This window comes from Coturnix japonica, chromosome 9 (genome assembly GCF_054131305.1).
Source record: "Coturnix japonica strain WE chromosome 9, WE-NBRP24, whole genome shotgun sequence".
Lineage (NCBI taxonomy): Eukaryota > Metazoa > Chordata > Aves > Galliformes > Phasianidae > Coturnix > Coturnix japonica.
Genome location: NC_140671.1, coordinates 28147837 through 28168617, shown reverse-complemented (window position 1 = coordinate 28168617; position 20781 = coordinate 28147837). Strand labels below are relative to the sequence as shown.

Genomic DNA, 20781 nt, shown 5'->3' with positions numbered 1-20781 from the left:
CCACAGCCCAGCCCACTCAGCTCAGTACCCTCACCTGCTCAGCACGCACTGAGTTGCTGCTTTACTGCAGGATCTCTCTGTGAGTGCTGAAGGCAAGAAGAAGCAGATGGAGCTGAGCAAGGTGGGAGCCCAGAGCCACGTCCTGAAGCACCAGCACCGCCTCTGTGCGAGGTCCCCAGTGGGACAGTGGGAGCACTGCGGGCAGGGACCGGGCTGAAAGTAGGGCCTAATTTAAGTATTTTTATAACTCGGTGCTTGTGACAGTGGATTTAGCAGTTGCCAGCCATCTGGAATAAAGAATTACAGCCACCTCCCCTAATCCTATATTGCCTAAACCCTAAAGCTGGTTATGGTGCAAGGATGAGGCAGCAGGCTGGGAGGAGGCAGGGAAGGCAAGGTGGGGGGCGAGAGGGGGAGAGAAGGGAATGCAGGAAAATTCCCAAACTTGTCTTATTCCCTGGGGTGCCAGGAGGTCCCAGAAGCAACACGAGTATTTCTGCCAGGAATCGAGTGAAGGTGGGGCGAAGGAAAAGGGGGGAGCAGGGAGCTGAGGAGCCCTCCAGGACCACCCCGCTGCCTGCGCCGCACACACACATGCAGAGGCTTACTGGTCCGCGCAGGGCTGTCAGGTAAATTAGATCTGAAAGCTGACAATTTCTGACCATATTTCCTTGATTATTTCAAACAAATGCACACCAGCCGCTGTAAGGAGATTAAAGTGACATAAACGTCCCGAGTGGGAGGAGGGAGGGCAGAGAATTCAGGTCACCCCCATCCGTCCCCCATTTGACAGCCGCTATATCGCTATCCAATCCAATAAAAAAATCCCCCTCTTTTGCTTTAATTAATTTTACAGCTAGCTTGCTTAATTACTTTCAATCAAAATCCTCCTGCCATCGCAAAATTAGAGATGGTTGAGCTCCATTAGCCTAAATTCTTCATTTCCATATAGAAAGAGGCTCCCTCGGCAAAGCCAAGAGGGCTCCCTCCCGCTCGAGCCGCCATCGGACAGACGCCCGTCCGTCCCTCCATCTGCCTCCAGCTCCTGGAGAGGGGGAGCACAGCCAGCCCTGTCCCCACCACCCGCTCCCACAGAGGGGCATGGGCTGCCCTGCTCTGCCCTCCCACCTCTACCCACACACAGGGAAGGATGCCGTGGGCAGGCTGCCTTCCATCTACCCGCTGCAGGGCCTGCTACCTTCCCTGGGAGCATCTGGCACTGGTGGCTGCCAGAAACACGACCCGCAGTCCACGGAGCCGCAACATTCCCGGCCTCCTGCGCGCGCCATTTGCACCTCTCTCCTGCAAACACAAATCATGAGCTGTCCTATTTCAGGCTGGAGAGCAGCCCCAACTGGTCTCATGGCCACGAAACCTCCTCAGGAGCTCAGGGAGGGGCTGTGATGAAGCCACATGGGGCCGGAAGGGCGGCAGGAACCCAAAGGGAGCAAAGAGCCGGGCATGCAGGAGAACCAGCTCCATTCCAGGCATCGGCAGGCATTGGGAAGAACCACCCATCTGCAGGCTGGCACTCATCCCTCCCTTCTTCTCCGCTTCCCTGTGGCCTCCTCCTGTCCCATCACAAAGCACAACGCCCTGGGAAGCACCTGAAGCAGCAGCACAGCCCCAGCTCCCAGCACCCACCCAACACACAGCACTGGGGGGACTCGCAGGAAGCCCCGCTCACAGGGAAGATGGGTCAGAACTCGCTTCCGTGCAACAAAACCAAGGAGAGCCGAACACAGACCTGTTTTGTTTATAAGCTTAGAACTGAATCCAATGGCGCATCTACCTGGGGATTTTAGATTAAATGGTTTAAGAAACTCAAATAGGCTTTTTAATCTGGTCAAATAAAAAGAGCCCCAAAGAAGCAAAGAATTCACCCTGATGCTGGGAAGACAGCGGGGCAGGACGGCTTTCCAACACTCCATAGCACCTCCCCGCCCTGTCATGGGACATCGTGTATCTGCCAAAACGTGGAAGCCCAGGATCCACCCTGTTCTTCATGTTCCCATGGACGACCCACTCACACCACGTAGTGTTTTCCTCATCCTGTTGAGGCCCTTACCCATAATATCTGGCAGCAAGCAAGCACAGTGCCAGCCCTGCAGCACCAGTGCCAGCCAAAAGCAGCCCAAGTACCCAGATCCCTAATGTCCATGCAGCACTGAGCGACCTCTCTGCATGGTGGGCCAGCAGATGTGGAGCAGAGCAGGATGGCCAAGGTGAAGGATCCAGCAAGGGAACGCCAGCACTGCAGGACATGGGGAGCTTGAGGAGAGCCTGTAGCTGAATCCTGCCAAAGGGCAGGAAGCAAAGAGCTCCTTCCTGTGCCACATCTCATCACCCTCTGACACCCAACATCTCCTGTCCCCCACAGCCACGCTTCAGCTCCAGAAAGGCTCAGAATCAGCCCTGCCCTGCACACGCTCCGCAATGAAATTCCCGACTTGTGTCTCGCCTGCTCCAATGCTCAGAACAGCTGGGACAATAGAACAGAAAGGCCCTAAATCCACCAGACTCACCCTAAATAGCAGTGGCCCATAATTTCGCCTGACATCCCGGAGCTTGTTATTCTTTCCCTTCGTCGCCTGGCTGGAGCTGTTCAGACCCATCAGTGTTATTCTATGCATTAAACGGGAAAAAAAACACACAACCCAACAACAACCCAGAGAGTTTTCCAGCCTGCCCAGTGTGGCAGAAGGGGGCACAACCCCAGAAGGGCTGGGGGGACGGGGGGGGAAAACCAAAGTCTGAGACCACACCGGGACCCCCGGACAGACCATGCACTCCTCCCTTCCTCTGTCCCCATCTCAGTCACAGGGAGCTTTAACTGCAGCAGTTTGGGGTTGGGATTTTTTTTGTTGTTGTTTTATTTTTTCAGGCCGGCTCCAGCTGATTAAGGACCTGCAACAGGATGTAGGGATTACTGCGAACCTGGCTCGGGATCAGCTGGGGCACAGAGCCAATGGAGAGAGCGAGGATTGCCCCCAGCCTGGCTGCCAAGCCGGCACTCGTCCTGTTGGGAGGCTGCGAGGGCTGAGCTCGTGCTGGAACAAGGCCCCTGTCCTTACTGGCTCTGCCGGGGAATGGCCTGAAGCCCACGCTGACAAACGTGCCCATAGGAAGGGACGGGCAGCGGGGATGATGGAGATGAGGCTTAGATGGCTCGCTGGGGAGGGAAAATCCCATATGGACTGGCTCACCGTGGGTTAAAGGGTGGTGTGAGGGGCAGGAACGTCCCCCACCTCCTGCCCTGAGCTGGCCATGCCCCGGGATTCCCCTGTGCTTCCTCCAGTGCTGTGCACGGAGCTTCCAGCAGATCTGAGGCAATAACACACAGCAGAGCACCGTGCTGAGCTCCCAGCCAGGAAGAAGTGCTCTGGGAAGGCAGTAACCTCAGCTGGCATGCACAGCACAGCAGGGTCTGGCTTCTGGGGAGGCATCGAGAGCAGAATTAGCTTCAAGGAGGTTTGGGGGCTTTTTTTATTTCTGTGAATCTGATCCCTGCTCAGACCAGCAGCAGCCTCCAGCTTCTAAACTAACTGTCAGTACAGTACTGCTGTCCCCGGGGGAACACGTCCCCGTGCTCAGCTCTCCCCCCACTCCCTGCTGCTCTCCTGCTGCTGCCCCCAGACCCTTCGCAGCACAGAAACTCCAGAGTCAGCTCCTGCCGGCCTGGAGCTGCGGGGGGAAGGCAGGGCTACATATTGCAGGCGGAGGCCACTGGGATACCATTGAAAGCCGCTAAATATGACCAGGTTAGCACTTTAGTCTTTAATGGCAGGTCACCATTAATAAACCTAGGGCCCCAGGGTGTAGTACAAGCCTCCCTCCCCCCTCGCCCCAAAATACTCATTTCATTAACTCCACTGCATGCGGCGCTCGGCACCTGTCAGAGCTACAGCAGCCAGGAGCCTGGCGAGGGGTAAGAACATCTTGGGGCAGAGCCACAGCTTGCTCCTGCCCTTCTGGCCCTGAGGAAGCCAAAGGAGGTGGCTGTACCCCATCCCATCCCATTCCATCACTGCATCCCACTCCAGAACCCCATCCTGAAGGACTGCACTGGCAAGGACAGCCCCAGACCCTGGGCTGGTCCTTGGGAAGTTGCTTTGTGTCACCACTCCTGGCGCTCCATGTTGGCAGAGAGATGACAGCAGCATTGATGGCCACGAGGGGAAGGGCAGAGGGGAATTACCTTGAATGTGGGCTCTTGTAAAATGAAAGGCGTTGTGCAAACAGAAAAGGCCAGGTCCTGCCCTTGGGGCTGCTGACTGACCAGGGGATTGCCCCAGGACATGAGGTGAATGAGGCCATCATGGCAAAGCATGGCTGCCAGCACCTCAGCCCTGCTCACCCCTGGGGCTGCCAGTCCCCAGGGCTGCAGCAAGGAGACACAGCAGGACAAGGTGAGGAACAGCATGAGGCCAGCAGCTCCCTGGTGGGAATGTGTGAGGGGACAAACGCGACGCCCCAGCTGCCAAAAATCCCACAGCAAACCTCTATCGATCTGCCCTACTTGGCAACTCAAGCTGCAGTCACTGTCTGTGGTGCCAGATCGATACAACCTGGGCGGACAGGGAGGGAGAGGCACTTTTAAGGGAAGGCAGAGACTTGAAGGGGAAGTGTTTTGATTTTCAGAACGCCTGAAGAGTCAAGGAAGAGAAAACACCAGGACTGAGGCCGCAGTTTGGTTTGGACTCACTTCAAATACATACTAAGCCCTCTGTGCTGGCCCTGGGACCTCCTGCACACACCATGAGGGGCCGGGGCTGTGTCGGAAGCACCTCAAGCCCTATGGATACCCCCAGACCCTCCCCAGGCCCAGCAGCTGTCCAGGAGTCCCTGTGCAGCTCAAAGGGCCCCTGGGGACACTGCTGGACCCCACAAGTCCATGCTGAGCCCTCAGCACTGACACCAGGTGACACAGACACTGTGTTCAAACACCCCATAACGCACCCTCAGCTCACCCTGTGCCCCCAGCCCCACAGGGGCAGTGAGGAAGGCCCAGGGCAGGGCTGCTCCTGTGGCCCAGTGCTGGGCCAGAGCCTCGGGCCTCACCTCCAAACGCCCTTCAGACAGCCCCGGCGCGGGAGGGGAGCTGCAGTTGTTCCAACGCTTCTCGCTCAGCACAACAACTGTTGCGGTCCTTTTAGCACAAACCCAGCAACTGTTCCCAAAAGCGTGGCCTCCCTCAGCTCCCGGCCCTTCAAAAAAAAACCCCCAACAAGCCATCTCCAAAACGCCAGCTTCTGAGTCAGGGCAAAAATGTTGTTAACAAAAACATCACTCAGGGGTGGGACACCTGCTCCCTGACAAGCAACTGGCCCGGCTGCCCATGGTTGGCGTATTACATCAGGCCCCAAAAAGAGCCGGGGATGGGAGGGAGAAGGGGAGAGAGTGGAAAAGAACAGACAGAGGGAGGGTGACAACAGCGGGAGGCACAGAGACAAAGGCAGGAGGAGAGGGGAGGAAGGGGAGACAGCGGGTGTGAGAGCAAGCGAGACGAGAGGGGTGTGCATGGGGCAGTGGGGTTATGGCAGTGGGAGCACAGATAGAATGGTGTGCAGGGAGAGAGAAACCAGGCAGGGTAACAGGGCATGGGGAGAGTGGGAAAGCAAAGGAAAAATGGGAGAGGGGAGATGTGAGGGTCATGGAGGGGAGGGGAGAAAGGGACAGAAGAGGAAAAAGGAATAAAAGAAACAAACAGGGGGGAGGGAGGGAAAGATGTCTATTAAAAACCTCAGTGCATAACACAAAATGTCAGGGTTTATAGCTTCATTCTTGGCATTGCTGGTACTGAGAACCCCACACAGAAATGTCACTGCTTGTCATGTTTAATCACCTGCTATTTGTTAACACCTTCGCTGCAAGGAGTCTGCCCCTCACCCCTCGCAGGCGTTCCTTTTGGAGGAGAAACTGCGAAAACACAGCTCTGCCTCCCCGCTGCCCCAGCCAGCCCCTGCCAGCACCCAGCCCCAGCCTGGCCCCACTCTGCTGCCCTGGGATGGGCTTCGTCACTGAAAGGAGCACAGGGCAGAGCTGTGGCAGCAGGGCTGCTTTGTGGGCAGGGGGCTTCAGGGCAGGGAAAGGGGATGGGAGCAGAGGAGGGGACTGAGCCCATTGAGCTGCCATGCGGAGAAGCGCACGGGGTGCCTGTCCTCCTGCAGGGCTGTGCTGAAGGGCCCCGTAACACACACGTATCCCTTCAAGTCTGGGATTCTCCTATCTGTTTGCTCGAACAGCAACTGTCACACGAAAGCAAACATCCAAAGCTATTAAACATGCAGTCACAGTTCCTCGCTGTGGCACCTGTGCTGGTGACTTTGCTCTGTTTCCTTCCCGTGCCCTTGACCCCATCCCATATCCACACTGGTTTTCCCTGGGGCAGGCACTTCCCACCCAGCTGTTGGACTCGGGGTCAGCACCAGGAAAGGCTTTTCACTAATATTTCACACATCCCAACTGGAAAGAAACCCCAAGAGCTCTGCCCTGCACAGCAGGGATCTATGACATGAGCAGTGGAAATCTAACTGTATATTTATTTTACACACTCACCAAAATAAATAAATCATCCTCCCAGCCCAAAAGAACAATCTAAAGCCGGGTGTGCAAAGGTGACTTAGTGCAGCAACTTTGTTTTACCCCAGAACTGTCTCAACACAAATGCCAGCTCAGCTTCAGCACGTTCCCAACTGCTGGACTCCCCTCTTGGAAACCGAGAGCATTTGGAGAGCTGAAGAAGTGACAAAAGGATGACAAAAAGGACCCAAAGACACGTCCTGCCCAACAGAAACGGGCAGCAGCACCACAGGCTGCAGCTGCGGGACCAGGGGCTTCCCACCACACTAAGGACATGCCGGAGGAACATCCCAAGCAGGAAAAGAAGCAGAAGTGCAGAAGGGCGACGCTTCCCTCTCCCACCCATGCAGTATGGTTTTTGATCCAGTTTAGATTGCCCAGAACAAGCGAGATGAGAACCCCGGAGCCCAGCACAGGTGGCTCTGGAAGCCCAGCCCCAGGCCTTACAGCAGGGGTGGGGGCAGACGTGCCCCACAGCGGTGGCAGGGACAATGTGCCCCTGCCCCATGGAGCCACCTGATCCTATTCTGGGAACAAGAACAGCACACAGGCCTCCCGCTGGCCCCTGGCCAGGGATAGAATTCACCCTTCTGAACGCAGGCCAAGATGATCTAAAGCGACTACTGACTTCGTTGCCCAACTCCAGGCACCTTACATGGGCCGATTTTTCAAGTGTCACTGCTCAGCACCGCAGGGACCCGGCCTCTCCGAGATGCCAAACGCTCTGTGTCCAGCCACCATGTCAAGCAGGGGGCTGAACACTCCTCTCCTTTGTGACCGCTTCCAGCCCGCTCAGGCCTTTCATCTTTTCTCCCTCTCCTCTCCTTTCTCCTTGTTCTTTTCTTTTGCAGCTTTTCATGTGTTTCTCCCAGTTTTCCTCCCTCTCCAGCCCTCAAGGTCATGCCGCTCATTTCTACGCTGAATATTTACTCAGCGAGCCAGGTCCTTTCACAGGCGCTCACCACAAATATGCTTTCTGATAAAGTCTGCAGAAAAGAAACTATAAAACCCCAAACAATGCAAGAAATACATTCAAACATCCAAACAGGGCAGCATGGGGCTGTAAGGGGTAAGGTAACTATAAGGGGGTAAATAACTCAGCGGAGAAAGCCAGCAGATAAAAACCCACTTGGAGAGAGGCTGTGACACTTCCTTGCATTTCCAGCATTATTGCAGGAACTCCTTTCCCTCACACAGGGCAGTCCCTGTGGTGTCCAGAGCTGCTCTGAGCCACTCACCAGGCACCAGCACCACTGGCATCAGACGGAGCAGGAACAGCACACAGAATGCAGGAGCTGATGTTTGGTCCTCCAGCACCACTAAAGTAAACTAAAGACGATCTGCAAGTTATGAGTCCTTCCAGAAGGCTGCAGCCCTGGAGTAAGAGTTGCAAGAACACTTCGATTCCAAGCACTTTTTGCCAACTCGTTGCTAGCAATGCAGAGACAACGAGCGAAGCACGGGGATGGCTGTAACACCATCACAAGTGGCACCAAGGCAGGATGCTGGCAGCCACATCCCTGCTGGGGACCAGCCGGTGTCTCCATGCTGTGTGGGTCCCTGCCACCTCCCTGGCATGGCCAGTCTCGTCCTGCTGCGTGCAGCTCACCCTCCCTCTCTCCCAGTGCGCACATGGCTTTAATGTTTTTATTACCTGTTTGACTCGCTGCCTTATTGCTTCTCCTCTTAATGGGGCTGTAACCGTGGAAACGAGGAATAAACGGCCACCAGAAAATGAGATGATTAAACAGGTCACCCTGGCAAAACAAACTCGGTGCTCGCACAACCCGGGCTGCGGACGCAGCTCCTGCCCAGGGCCGGGCAGGGGGCACAGGGCTGTGTGGTGGTGGGAACAGAGCACCCACCCACCCACTGCACCCCAGGGAGCAGCCCCAAGGGACAGTGCTCCACAGCCCTGGGGCGGCCACGCGAGGAATGGCACGGCTTGCTCGGGGAAGACGGAGGAGAACAAGGACAAGACGCATCCATGTAACAGGGAAAAAATAGCAGCTATTATGAATATAAATAGGCTGGACTGGAATCAAAACACAAGTCTGAGACAAGTTGCTGTCCTCTCTTGTCCCTGTGGCTGCCCATGCCCACCTCGAGGCAGCTCCCAATGAGGGGCAGATATCCCCTGCTGTCCCCATGCAACAGCTGCAGCACCCTGACTGTGGCCTCGATGGCCAGGCTGCACTCTGGTGCTGGGAGGGCAGAGCTCTGTCCCAAGCCCAGCCACACGTCCCAGGTGATGCAGGACATTGAGGGGCACGGACCTGGCAGGCAGTTGAGGTGTCAGAATACAGGGTGTAGCCCCACAGTGCCAGCCAGACAAGGTGCCCGTGCAGCTCTGCACCCCTGGGGGTGACACCTGAATGCAAGGTCCTTCCCTCAGCCAAGCCGGGGGGCAACGCAGCGCAGACCGAAACGGTGTTGAGAACAAAAATAAAACCCCAAAATAAACACACCGCAATCCAAAAAGCCCGATCATAAACCCTCATTCAAAGGAGCTCGGCTGCTGCCAGGAGCTCGTCCTGCCCCGACCTGCCTGACGCCAGACAAGCCGGGTGCTGGCAGTCTGGGAAGCGCGGGCTGAGCTCGCCGCACCACGAGCAGCACATAGAGAAGTTGGAACGGCAAAGTCTGGCGAGGTGGGATGAGAGACAACTGCTGGAAGCACGGCGCAGAGTGGCTGCGCTGCCTTTCAAAAAGAACAGCAGGTGGTTTATGAAAAGGGCCTTATTCTTCACCGTAATTTGAGCCATATTTCATTGTTTGATAGAAAAATCATAATATTCATGACCTCCTTTAAGTGGAAAAAGTTCACTCGTCTGAATATCAGCCCGCAGACAAATGGGGAAATGAAAAATAAAGAGCGAGATAATGTAAGGGAGGCGGAGGGGGAAGAAAAGGAAAGGAAAGGCAAGGCAGAGCCAGAGGTAGAATGGGAAGTCCGGGAGAGTGACAAAGAACGACAGGACTGTGTGACCATGAAGAGGGAGGAGGACATAAAGGGAAGCTATTTAGCAGGAAGAGTTAAACAGCCTGGTACAGAAAGGGGCTGAGAAAAGCACGAGTGAAAGGCTAAAACCACAGCGAGCCACAGCAAGGGAGCACCTCTGAAAGTTTCCTAGTGCAAGGAAGGACTTTGCAGAACTGAGATACTGCCCTACTGAGTTCCAGCCAATAACATTCACATGAAGAAGCACCGGGCCCTCTCCCCAGCCTCTGCTCCCCCACCCTGTTCCGACCCGGTCCTCCTCTGCCAACATCTGCTGCCTGCCTCGGGACACGCAGATGGTGATGGCTCCAGGAGCTGCTTCCTCCGCTCCCCCTGCTCCGAGGGCTGCAAGGAGCAGAGCTGACAGCCCCGAACGGCACGGTGTGCTCTGGGGCTGAGTCCGACAGCACAGGGGGTGGGTGAAGATCTGAAGGATTTGGCTACAAAACGCACCAAGGAAAACATGAGGAAGACCTAACACATGCCCATGGTGGACCTGGCCCAAAGAAGGGAGGCCAGGAGAAATGCTGGCTGAGACCTGGAACAGTTTGGGCTTCCCCTGGTCAGGGGCTACAGGACAGGAGTGTGGGGCTGTAAGGAGGAGGAGGAAGAAGAGGAGGAGGAGGAGGAAGGCAGCCTGGGCGGGTCCACTCCAGGAGTGGATTCATCCAGGCATCGTGCTGGCAAACGCCATGTGGAGAGGTGGAGCTGCTTTAATGAGAAGATGCGTCTATGACTCAGGCCTCAAAGGGATTGGGACTTTATTATTTTATTTTTCCATAATAAATTATGCCCTGGGATGCCAGGTCTCGCCGGGTTTTTCTGGAAATACCAGACAAAAGCTGGTGTTGCTACCTGGCTTTTGACAGTTTCCCATGTATGGAAGCTGAGTTCCTGGTTCATCCCCTGCCCGGCCCCACCAGCCTCGCTGACTCAGAGCCTCCCTGCGGGTCCTCCTGCCCACCCCGATGCCACAGCCATGGGGACACGGAGCTGCCACAGCCCCAGCACTGCGCCCCAGCCGCTCCTCCCCGCACCCCGCGTGGCTGGCAGCCAGCTCCTTGCTTATCTCCATCGCTGCAGCACCCAGCCCTGGCTCTGGGCTGCTCAGAGGAGGCTGATTATGCCCACTTTATAGATTAGAGTTACGCATCCCACACGGAACCCTATGCCATGGCTCCCACACCTCTTTCTGGAGCTCCCCTGCTTAGATTTAGGCTGAACCTGTTCATCTCAAATCCTTGCACTGCAAAACTCCTGCGTGGCCAGAGCAGCACCATGGGGAGACAGGGGGACCCACATCCATCCCCTCCTGCTGACCACTCATCACAGAAGCAGAACAAGGAGCAATGTGATACCTTGAGAAGGCACCTGGAGAACACAAAGCTCAGCCCAACCCACCCTGCACATGTGAACATCCACGTGAGCATCCGGGAGCACGGAAGTGTCCGGGGCTGAGGTGCTCAAGTGGGACCGTGTGATGGGACGTAGGTGTTGGGTGTGGGAGCACCAACAGAAGTGCTCCAGCAGAACTTGGTGTTTCCACTGATTTCACAAGAGGCCCTGCTAAAATGCCACCTCTCCAAGAGCAAAACATGTGCATGGAAATGAATCATCCTTTCACACCCCAAAACCAAGAATGAGTGGCAAAATGCTCTAGTGAGGCACCAAATCCTCAGGGGATGGCCATGAAGTGCAGCTGCTGACTTCAGTCCCACCACCCTTTTTCCTTGCGTCTCCTCTCCACCCCTTGCCAATGTGCACAGGTTGTTCAGGTTTTCTCCTAAGCAAGAAACTGCTCTAGGACTGGAAGCCTGGAGCAGTTCCTCAGCCTCCAGCAGCTCTCTGGTTGTGTTTCCCCATGGAAAACACATGCCATCACCCCCAGCGCCCCAGCACACTGAGCACTCCCCAAGATAGCCAGGAGAGGAGGACAGCAGATCTACAAGTGAGGAATTCTTTGGGAAATCTAAGTGAGAACATATGGCACACAGAGCGAAGCACAGGGCTTTGCCTCCCTGTAACTATTTATCCTCCAAAAGGCTCAGTGGGTTCTTCTACTTTCTAGAGCGACTGTATGAGCAAAGGGGAACTTGAGAAAGAATGGACAGAGTCAGGTCCTCAGCCACTCAAGCAGGACCAGGATGAGAAGCTGCAAGTTTTCCTTCTGCAATCGGTGTCTGCCTCCATCTCCCCTGCGAGAGGAAGCACAGAGCAACAAGGTCCTGGTCCGAGGGGCTCTCAATCCTCAGAATGGATTTTACCTGTCTCTGAAAGCTGCCTCCATCTCTCACCCCCCGTCTCTTTCTCCTCAGGGAAATCAGTCTAAAAGGGGCTAATGGAACAATGTCCCTCTCTCTCCCCCCTCTCATTTTCTCTCTCTCTCTCTCTCTCTTTTTTTTTTTTTTATTAGCATTTGTGGAATTTATTCCCAAACTCTCCTAATCTTTCGTACACAACCATTTGATTTGCATAACCCAGCCCCCTCTCATAAAAACTGGCTGCTAGTTTAATTAAAAAATGTAAATTTGCTGTCATCTCGGGGCCTGGTGAATTAGGACGACATCGGCATTTTTTATTGCTGAAGACGTCCAAATTGATCCAGTCCGCTCTGAACCGGAGGGGAGGAGACGGGGCCGCGTGGGACTCGGGCTGCAGGTCCTGCCCCTCCCCGCTGCCGGCACAGCCTCCACGGCCCCTCTTCGCTCTGCAAAGAGCAGCTGAGGACGAGGAGGTGGCTCACCCTGAGCTGCAGCTGATGGGGCAGCATCACCCGCAGTGCCAGCATCCCAGGAGCGGTGCCCGGGTGGCACCGGGGCTCACTGAGCCCTGAGAGTCCTGGTCAGCCCCGAGGGATGAGGGATAACAGCACCCAGCTCTGCCTGCTGTGGGCTCCGTGCTGCTTTCTGGAGACTTTCTGCCAACTTTGCATAGGGACTGAGGGCTGAATACAGAGAATCTGATGGTGTGGAGGCTGCACACCAACACTTGCTCCTTCCCAGCACATGGGTCTGTCCTGCTCATAGCTGCTTCCAGCACATGTTATCCCCCCCAGTGCTGTTGTGCAGCACGAGGCTGCAGCAGAGCCCACTGTTTGCTTACAAGGAACCTGGCTCACAAGGAGCAGTCATAGGCGGGACAGGGTGCAGGCAGGAAGCAGGAGCTGGTTAACCCAGGACTGATTTTCTAGTCTTTCTGCAAGTTAGCGCTCTCTAGCACCAAACCAGCAGAACACCTACGGACTGCAGCTGCCTCCGCTCTTCAGGAACCAGCTGGGCCCTTCCTGCGCTGCACGGGGCAGGTTAAGCCCTGCCCGGGTCAGTAATTCCAAAGTGGAAGGGTCTTGGTGTGTGGGTGTAGGCACCTGGATGCTCTGTGCCCAACAAGCATCCCATGACGAGCACAACTCCCAAACCAACTGCAGTACCCGGCTGCAGAGCAGTGATACCAACCTCAGCCGAGCCAACCTCTCCAAAAACGTGCACAGCCAAAACAAAGCAAACAAACCCCTGGCAGCAGCCCAGAGATGTTCCCATCCAGTGGGTGTTACAAAGAGCAGCCACAAAACCAAGTCACAAACTGACCCTCTGGGTGGGAAAGGAGGTGTTTCTCAATCCGTTCCTTGGTGTCCATTCTGAGATCAGATCCTGTAATCTCATACCAAGAGTAATTAGGCTGGGGAACAGTTTCCCAAAGGAAGTGACAGGTGCCCAGTCACTCAGGATATTTACAACCTGGCTCGCAGAACACCACATGTAGGGAACATCTTGCCATGGTCCCGAGTGTATGGACTCTGTCCATGAATTCTTTCCAACTCCTGACCCTGCGAAAGCTGCTGGCCCTGGAACACCAACCCCAGCACCACCAGAGCCAAGGAGCGCTGGGAGAAGCAGGTTGTTGGAGCCCATAGACCTGATCCCGCTGGGACCGAAACCCCGGCCCTGCCTGTGCCAGGCAGCAGCTGGCGCACGCAGCCTCGAGCGCTGCCTCCGGGGAGCTGCAGCCGCGGGGCTTGGAGAGAATTCAGGAGGTGGTGAGGAGGGAAATCAGCTGCCCAAGCAGATAAGGGTTAGAGGTGGTGATTATGGGGCAGGTCTTTGCCCTGAGATCATGACAAGACGGGTTCACCCACATGCAGACCATAATGCTGACTTCAACAGATCTTCTGGATCCTCATTTCCATGGCTCGCTGCGGCCCCCCGTTCCCACAGCAGAGCACTGAAACCCACTCACACAGCAGTGGGCAGGCTGGGCAGGTATCGCCCCCGAGACCACAGAGGTCCCCTGGGGCACACACTGATTCTGCTGTCCCTTTTACAGCACAGAGTGCAGCCAGCAAGAACTACACTACTGCCTGTGCTGAGCCCATGGCACCCAGCTCACCTCAATGCCATCCCAGGACCTACATTGGATGGGCTCTGGGGGCAGAGAGCTGTCTTTAAAGCTGTCTTTAAGGACTCTTTGAAGCCATTACCCTCCTGCACTCCCCCAGCAGCCACATGCCTACAGTGGGGCCCAGCACTGTGCCCATAGAGGGCAGCCAGGTCCTGGGGGCCAGGGACACAAAACAGGCAGTTACGTAAACAAACAGATAAATAAATGAATAGATAGATAAAATGAACGATGACAAAATTATCCTCTCCATCAAAGTACCTGAGTACATAGTTCAGGCCCAGTCAATCATCAACCAGTTTATTACCACCTTACTCCTCATTAAAAAAAACAACCACGCAGACAGGAGCCGGGCACCCACTGCCCTCCCCGAGGTGTTTGTTGGCACAACCTGCCCAGCCCACGGCTGCCATTTGGTCGTGGCCGGGTTTGAGGCACTTTGGGGTCAATGAGCAGGTGACAGCGGGTCCTTATCGCACCGCTTTGAGGAGCCCCTCTGGAGCCCTGCCATGGGCCCTGCAGACCCCCATCCCATCCTGCTGGGGGATGTTGCACATTGACTGCCTGCCCTGGCCCAGCAGCACAGCAGGGGCTGCAGAAAACCACTCAGAGGGACCCGAACCCCAACCTGCCCCACTGTGGGCACAGGGAGGGTGGGGAGCTCCCGCACGGCCCACGGGACAGGACGAAAACAAACCCATCCCAGATATGCCCGGGTTGGAAAAAAATACTCATTAAATGTAATAAGCAGCCTCCTCATCCGCCACAGCCTTGTCCCAAATAAATTAAATTCCTTTTCATTTAGACAGCACGGGAACCTGACAGGCAACCTTCACCGACCAGCCGCCCAAGCTGAGCAGGGGAAAGAAATGAAAGAGAAAACAGCCCACACAACTCACAGCAAAGAGCTCGGAATCCTCGCAAAACCCCCGACAACTTCCCCTCCGCGTCCCGCCGCGCTGCCGGGAAGCGCACGGAGCCGGTCGGGGTCCCGGGGAGCGAGGGAGGCACGGCCAGACTTCCGCGGGGAGAGAGAAAGAAAAGTGAAAGAGCGAGAGGTGCGAGCGGCGGCACCTGGCGGGGCCCGGCCGGGTTCGGGGCGCGGCGGCGGAGCCCGGTACCGGCACCGACACGCGGGGACAGCGCCCGGACCGAGCGCGGCGCGGCGGGTCTCGCTCCGCACGGCGGGGCTGGTCCCGGTTCGGGTCCCGCAGCGCCCGCAACCGAGCGGCGGGGGGCAGGGGGAGGAAGGGGGGGGGGGCAGGAAAAGGACAATTGCGCCGTACTTACCATAGTCGGAGAGACGAAAGCCGAATTCACTTAAATAATCAACTTTCATAATACTTAATTAACGCCTAATTGCAGCTGATTGCCGCCGAATAACAAGTTGGTCACAGCACTGATGTCATCGCCGTGCCGGTCCTGCCCGAGTCACTTGGGCAGCGGGGCCGGGGGCGGGCGCCGGGAGAGGGGGGGGGCGGGGCTCGGAGCGGGAGGACACGCCCAGCGGAGGAGCGGGGGCAGGTGCGGGATGTGCGGGATGATGTGCGGGATGATGTGCGGGATGTGAGGGATGATGTGAGGGATGATGTGCGGGATGTGCAGGATGATGTGCGGGATGATGTGCGGGATGTGAGGGATGATGTGGGGATGATGTGCGGGATGATGTGCGGGATGATGTGGGGGATGATGTGCGGGATGATGTGCGGGATGTTGTGTGGGATGTGCAGGATGATGTGCGGGATGATGTGCGGGATGATGTGCGGGATGTGCGGGATGATGTGCGGGATGTGCGGGGCCGGGTGCGGGGCTGCACCGCGACGGAGCACAGAGCCGGGCAGTACGAAGAGGCTGAGCCCCGTCCAGGCACTTTTTGTTTCCTTTTTTTTTTACCTCCTCCCCACATTTATATATTTATTTTTGCATTGAATTTCCTCCCTTTCCCCCCCTCACTTTATTTTGCTAAGTAGCAAAAGACATAAACAAAAACGCCAGGGAGGTTCTGAGAGGTGCGTGGGGTAAACACGGCGAGGAGCACGCTTCTCTTAGCAGAAAGCCGGCACCGCGAGCGGCTGCTTTGGGGCTCATTGCCGAACCCTGCCCAGCAGGGAGAGACAACGTGCTCAGGGCCGCTGTCAGCAGGGTTGGTGTCACCAGGGTTGATATCACCAGGCCCCCACCTGACCAGCCCCAGGTGGCCGCACTTGGGCTCGACGTCCACCAGTTTTGGGGCATTGGATGCCCCATCACTTCACTGCAGACTCCCAGCACTGGGGATGGTGCTGCTGCCAAGGACGGGATGCCCACACACCACAGTGCCACCCCTTCTGCTCTCCCCCCACCCCTCCCTGCCACCACGGTGCTTTTTCAGGTGAAGTCCACGCCCTGCAGCTGACGCAACGCGAGGCCTGATTTCCTATCTCCCCATCTCCAGTCACAGGATCGGCTTTATTTCCCCATCCTCCCTCCTTTGCCTCTTACCCAAGAACAGCCGGGCTCTGCGCCCATTGGAGACCCCACATCAGGGCACCCACGTTCCTCTGCCCCCATCCCCGTTGCACCCACTCCCATCCTCGGCCGCCCTTTGGCAGCAGGTGAATGCCGCTCGTCCCTTCCCACCTCCCAGGGGTGTTGGGAGCTCTGGGTAATTAATGTTTGCCAGGTGCTCCGAGATCCTCAGATGAAAAGTGCGATGGGAGGGGGAAGGATGATTAATTTATTATTATTATTACAGTTTAATGCTTTCCCCGCAGACGGTGCGCCGGGGCTGAGCGGGGGGTGACTCACACCCATACGTGGGGTATCCCCTCCACGCATCTCCCCTCTGTTCCTTTACACTGAGCCCTTCTTGTTGGCAGCTCCTGGCTGGGGCTGACCCCGGGGCCACGCTGTTGCTCCGCGTGGGCTCCTGGCGCTGCTGCACAGATTGCAGGTTGGAGATCTGGCAGCGCCGCGTGCCTCCTGCTCCTGCTCAGGGAGTTTATTAGGCAAATGCTCTTTCCCTGTTTCTGTAATTTTGTTTGATTTCTGTTTTGTCAAGGGAGGTGCCCGGAGGCCTTGGGGCCTGGGCAGCAGGAGCAAACAATCCACGCTTTCTTTCCCTTTCCTCCTCCTTCCCTCTCTGTGCAGTTTCAGCCCCATTACTGGCACACAGTACCCGAGAGCTCCCAACATCCCCGTGCCCGGCCTCCATGTGCCAGGTGCTGTCTGTCCCTTGGCCTCAACTCCCAACACGGGGCTGCCATGCCCCGACCGCCCCCCAGCACCTGGGAGCCAAACTCTGCATCTCCTGACCAATTAGTTGCAATTGACTGTGGGGATTAAAAGCGCAGCCCGAGGAGCCCGGGGAGCGGACGGCACAGCCTGGGCACCACCGAGCAGAACCAGCCCTGAGCTGCAAGGCTGAGCCTGCTGTGCCACGAGGCCGCGGAGCAGCACGATGCTCAACACATGGTGACACCATACAAACACAAGGCACGAGGACACGGTTGTGGCCCAGCGCAGGCAGAGCGCAGTGTGACGTGGCCCCGCGGGAGCTGCATTGAGGCCGTCGGGGTGCAGGAGCAGCGGCGGGCGGGAAGTGTGAGGCAGACGCAGCGATTGCATTACTGCAGGAGCCCGGGCTGGCAGTGCCGAGCTATCGTCCCTGTAATCCTGTTAGCCAGCAATCTCCATTCCGAAAGAGCTTCATTTCTTTGTGAATATTTGTAAACTAGATATCTAATGGAAAATTATAGGAAAATTATAGTGAAATTCATGACGAAGAAATCCGATTAGCCCTAATTCAATTATACCATCTTAGCCCACACAGCACATTTCCCATTTTTTTCCCATAAATACCAATGCCAGGGGTCCGGGTAATCAAATAAAATTGAAAATCATCTTCCCATTAAATTCAATTAGCTGCAATTTCTAAAGCCTATCAGAGATTTTAATTACTAAATTATAAAATTCTCCAATGCTAAATTGAAACTAAAAAAATTGCACATCCTTGTGTTTCATAAGAAAAAAAACCTCGCAGAAACCTTGAAAAATACCCTTCTCCTCCCAGCAGAGCCCACGTGAGCGCAGGGCTGTGCACGAGGGCACCAGCCAGGCCTCGGAGGGATGGAGTGTGAGCCCAAAGCAACGCCCAAACCCAGCACCAAGTGCAGCACTGCAGAGGCCGACAGGCCCAGCAGCACCTTTGCTCCCTTTCCCCACCTGAGTTCAGCTGTGCCAGGACCAGGCCATGAGCTGCCATGGATGAGCTGCAGCGAGTTCTGCCCACGGCTGCACTCCGTGGGGCAGTTCTTTGCTGTGCCAAAGCCAGGGTGGAGAGCTGCCGGTGCCCAGAGGGGAGCACAGGGCAGATGTGAGCTTCGTGCTTTTGATAAAGCTCCTTGAACAACAGCCATGCAAGCCTGGTCCTGACACTGAATTCAGGGAAGCTGGAGCCTTCAGCAAACTGACTGAGCTCAAAGCACCGCTTCAGCAAACACGAGGGATGTCGGGGGGCAGGAGGACGCGATCATGCAACTCTGGTAGCACCGCTGTGTTCAGATGCCTTCAGCTCCCAGCGCTCACCAAGAAGGCAGAGGGGAACACAGAGAGCCGTGCCCCTCGGGGACGCACAGCACTGCGGTGCCAAAGGGGTCGTGTACTGTGTGAGCAGTGGGAGGAGAGCAGCTCTCCAGCTCCAGCCTGACCCTCCCCGGGGCAGCTGGGACTTTCTGCCAGCACTTCCATCCATGATGGGGACCCTCCCGGGTTCATTTGTGCTCTAACACAAACGAGCGCAGCTCCCGGCAGCCACCAGCAGGCACCGAACCAGGCCGATACTCCGCTTAATTTACTGGGCGCCCGAAAGTTGCCAGCAGGGAGTTGCCCGCAAACAGAACAACAACAAAAAAAAAGTTAATGATCTGGGCTTTTTCTTTAATAAATAGGCAAACTGGCTGAGCCGGATTGTTGGCTGGGATTTGTCTCCCCTTTATCACCCTGGAGCTTCTGTGACACATTCTCCAAATCATCAGCATTTTGCAATTTGAGGTCGTTACCAAATACTATTTTTTTGCCAAGGAAGGGAGAAAAATAAATTAATAATGAAGGAGCCCGAGCAGGGAGAGGCTGCGGCTGGATGGCTCTGCCACCTCCGCGGGGATTGCTCAGGACCTGGCGCCCGCCCAGCGCGCACTCGGCCTCCGGCTCACCCAGGAATGTGGGGCCGGCACCCCGGCGCTGCTGGGTTTTACTCCGAATTAATCAAAGTCTCCTCTGCAAACGTCCAACTCGAAATCATTACCGGCCAAGCTGCCGGCGCGGTGCCCTCCATCGCAGGGCTGGGCGCATAGAGATCACCGGGTGAAGAGCTGCAGGGGTTCCCCCCGCGCAGAGCTCCTCTCCCAGCTGGAGGGGAATGGATTCCCGCAGCCCCCCCCTGCACGCAGCAGGTAACCGCACAGACGCTCAGGATGCGTGGGGATGAATGTGCTGCGCTGCCCGACCGGCGATACTTACACCGCAGAGCGATCTGCCCTGACAGCGAGCCCGCTGCGGGCGGCTCAGCACCACCATCTCCACGCACACGAGTGTGAGTGGCCCGGGGCACCCCCATGTGCACCCGTTGGGTGCTGTGAGTGCCCATGTCTGCAGTACCGAGCACCCTCCCCATCCCCTGCACGGCCCCGCAGCGCTGCCCTGAGCCGAGGCAGAGCTCTCTTCCCCTCTCTGCGCTCTGCCTGTCTCGCAGCCCTCGTATTTTCAGTGCTCACCAGACCGTGAATTCACCTTCATACCAGTTACAGGGTTATTTAGCCGCTCCCGCCGCTGTTAGCCAGCCGGCAGCACAGCCGGGCACGGCTCCTCTCCCCCCACGCACACCCACCGGCAGCACCGGGCAGGGCACCGTGCCCAGGGACACCGCTGCCCTCCGGCACGCCCTGCCCTGACCCACAGCAACGCTGGGAAACGGCAGCGGGGCAGGAGTTACAGCGGGATGGAGGGGAGGAACCCCCCCCTTCGGCCAGCACAGCACGGAGGGCGCACCGGGTGCGTGGTTCGGCCCCGCACGGCGCAATGAGCAGCACGGCCGCGCTGCCCCGAACTCAGCCGGGATCCCAAACCCAGCCGGGATCCCAAACCCAGCCGGGATCCCAAACCCGGGCCGTGATGCCGCGATGCCGGTCTGGGGACGGTGGGTGCGGAGCCCGCAGCGCATCTCGCTCCGATCCTTGGGGGGGGCGCGGTGCGGGACGCAGCCAGGAGGCGCTGAGCGCTCCCCGTACCTGCCCCGCCGGGCCCTGCGAAGGAGAGAGCTCGCAGCGAACAATAGATCAATAGAGCCCCCGCCTCTTTGGAAGGAAAACAAACACCCGGATCACCGCAAATTAGAGAATGTTTCGCTTCACTTCATCCAAACAGGCTGACAATTTTTTTGGGTTGTTGCCACGGCGACAGAATAACACAGCGTTCAGCCTGTTGCAGAACAATCAATTAAGTTAATGCCTCGGAGTGCCTGTTTACTCTTCCATTTAGGAGGTGCTGCTCTCGCTCGCTTTCTCTCTCGCTCGTTTTAGGTTTCTCATCCTTTTCTTCCTGTTCCTATTCTTTCTCTATTTAACCTAAAACAAAGCCCCTCCCCTCAGCCACCCCCTCGCTCGCACGGAGCCTCCCACTTCCCGCGGTCATCACCTGGAATAAAGTTTTTTCCTCCCTCTGACTCTTGTCCTTCCTCCTCTGTCCCCAGCAAACCCCGCAGTGGGGCTGTGTCCTGCTGCCCGGTGTGCCCGCAGGTTGTCAGTGCCAGCTCTGTACTCCCCATAACT

At 56.7% G+C, this 20781-nt stretch overlaps 1 protein-coding gene across 6 annotated transcripts in view; it reads right to left on the bottom strand.

The window, feature by feature from the left end:
* The window catches only part of CASZ1 (castor zinc finger 1), a 70779-nt gene extending 55344 nt beyond the window's left edge, over window positions 1–15435 (bottom strand). For all 6 annotated transcript variants that reach the window (XM_015882422.2, XM_015882423.2, XM_015882416.2 and 3 more), the window contains exon 1: window positions 15266–15435. In XM_015882422.2, the coding sequence (XP_015737908.2) occupies window positions 15266–15314 (49 nt within the window). In that variant the 5' untranslated portion in view covers window positions 15315–15435. The remainder of the gene's footprint in view (window positions 1–15265) is intronic.
* Between the last annotated feature and the right edge of the window lie 5346 nt (window positions 15436–20781).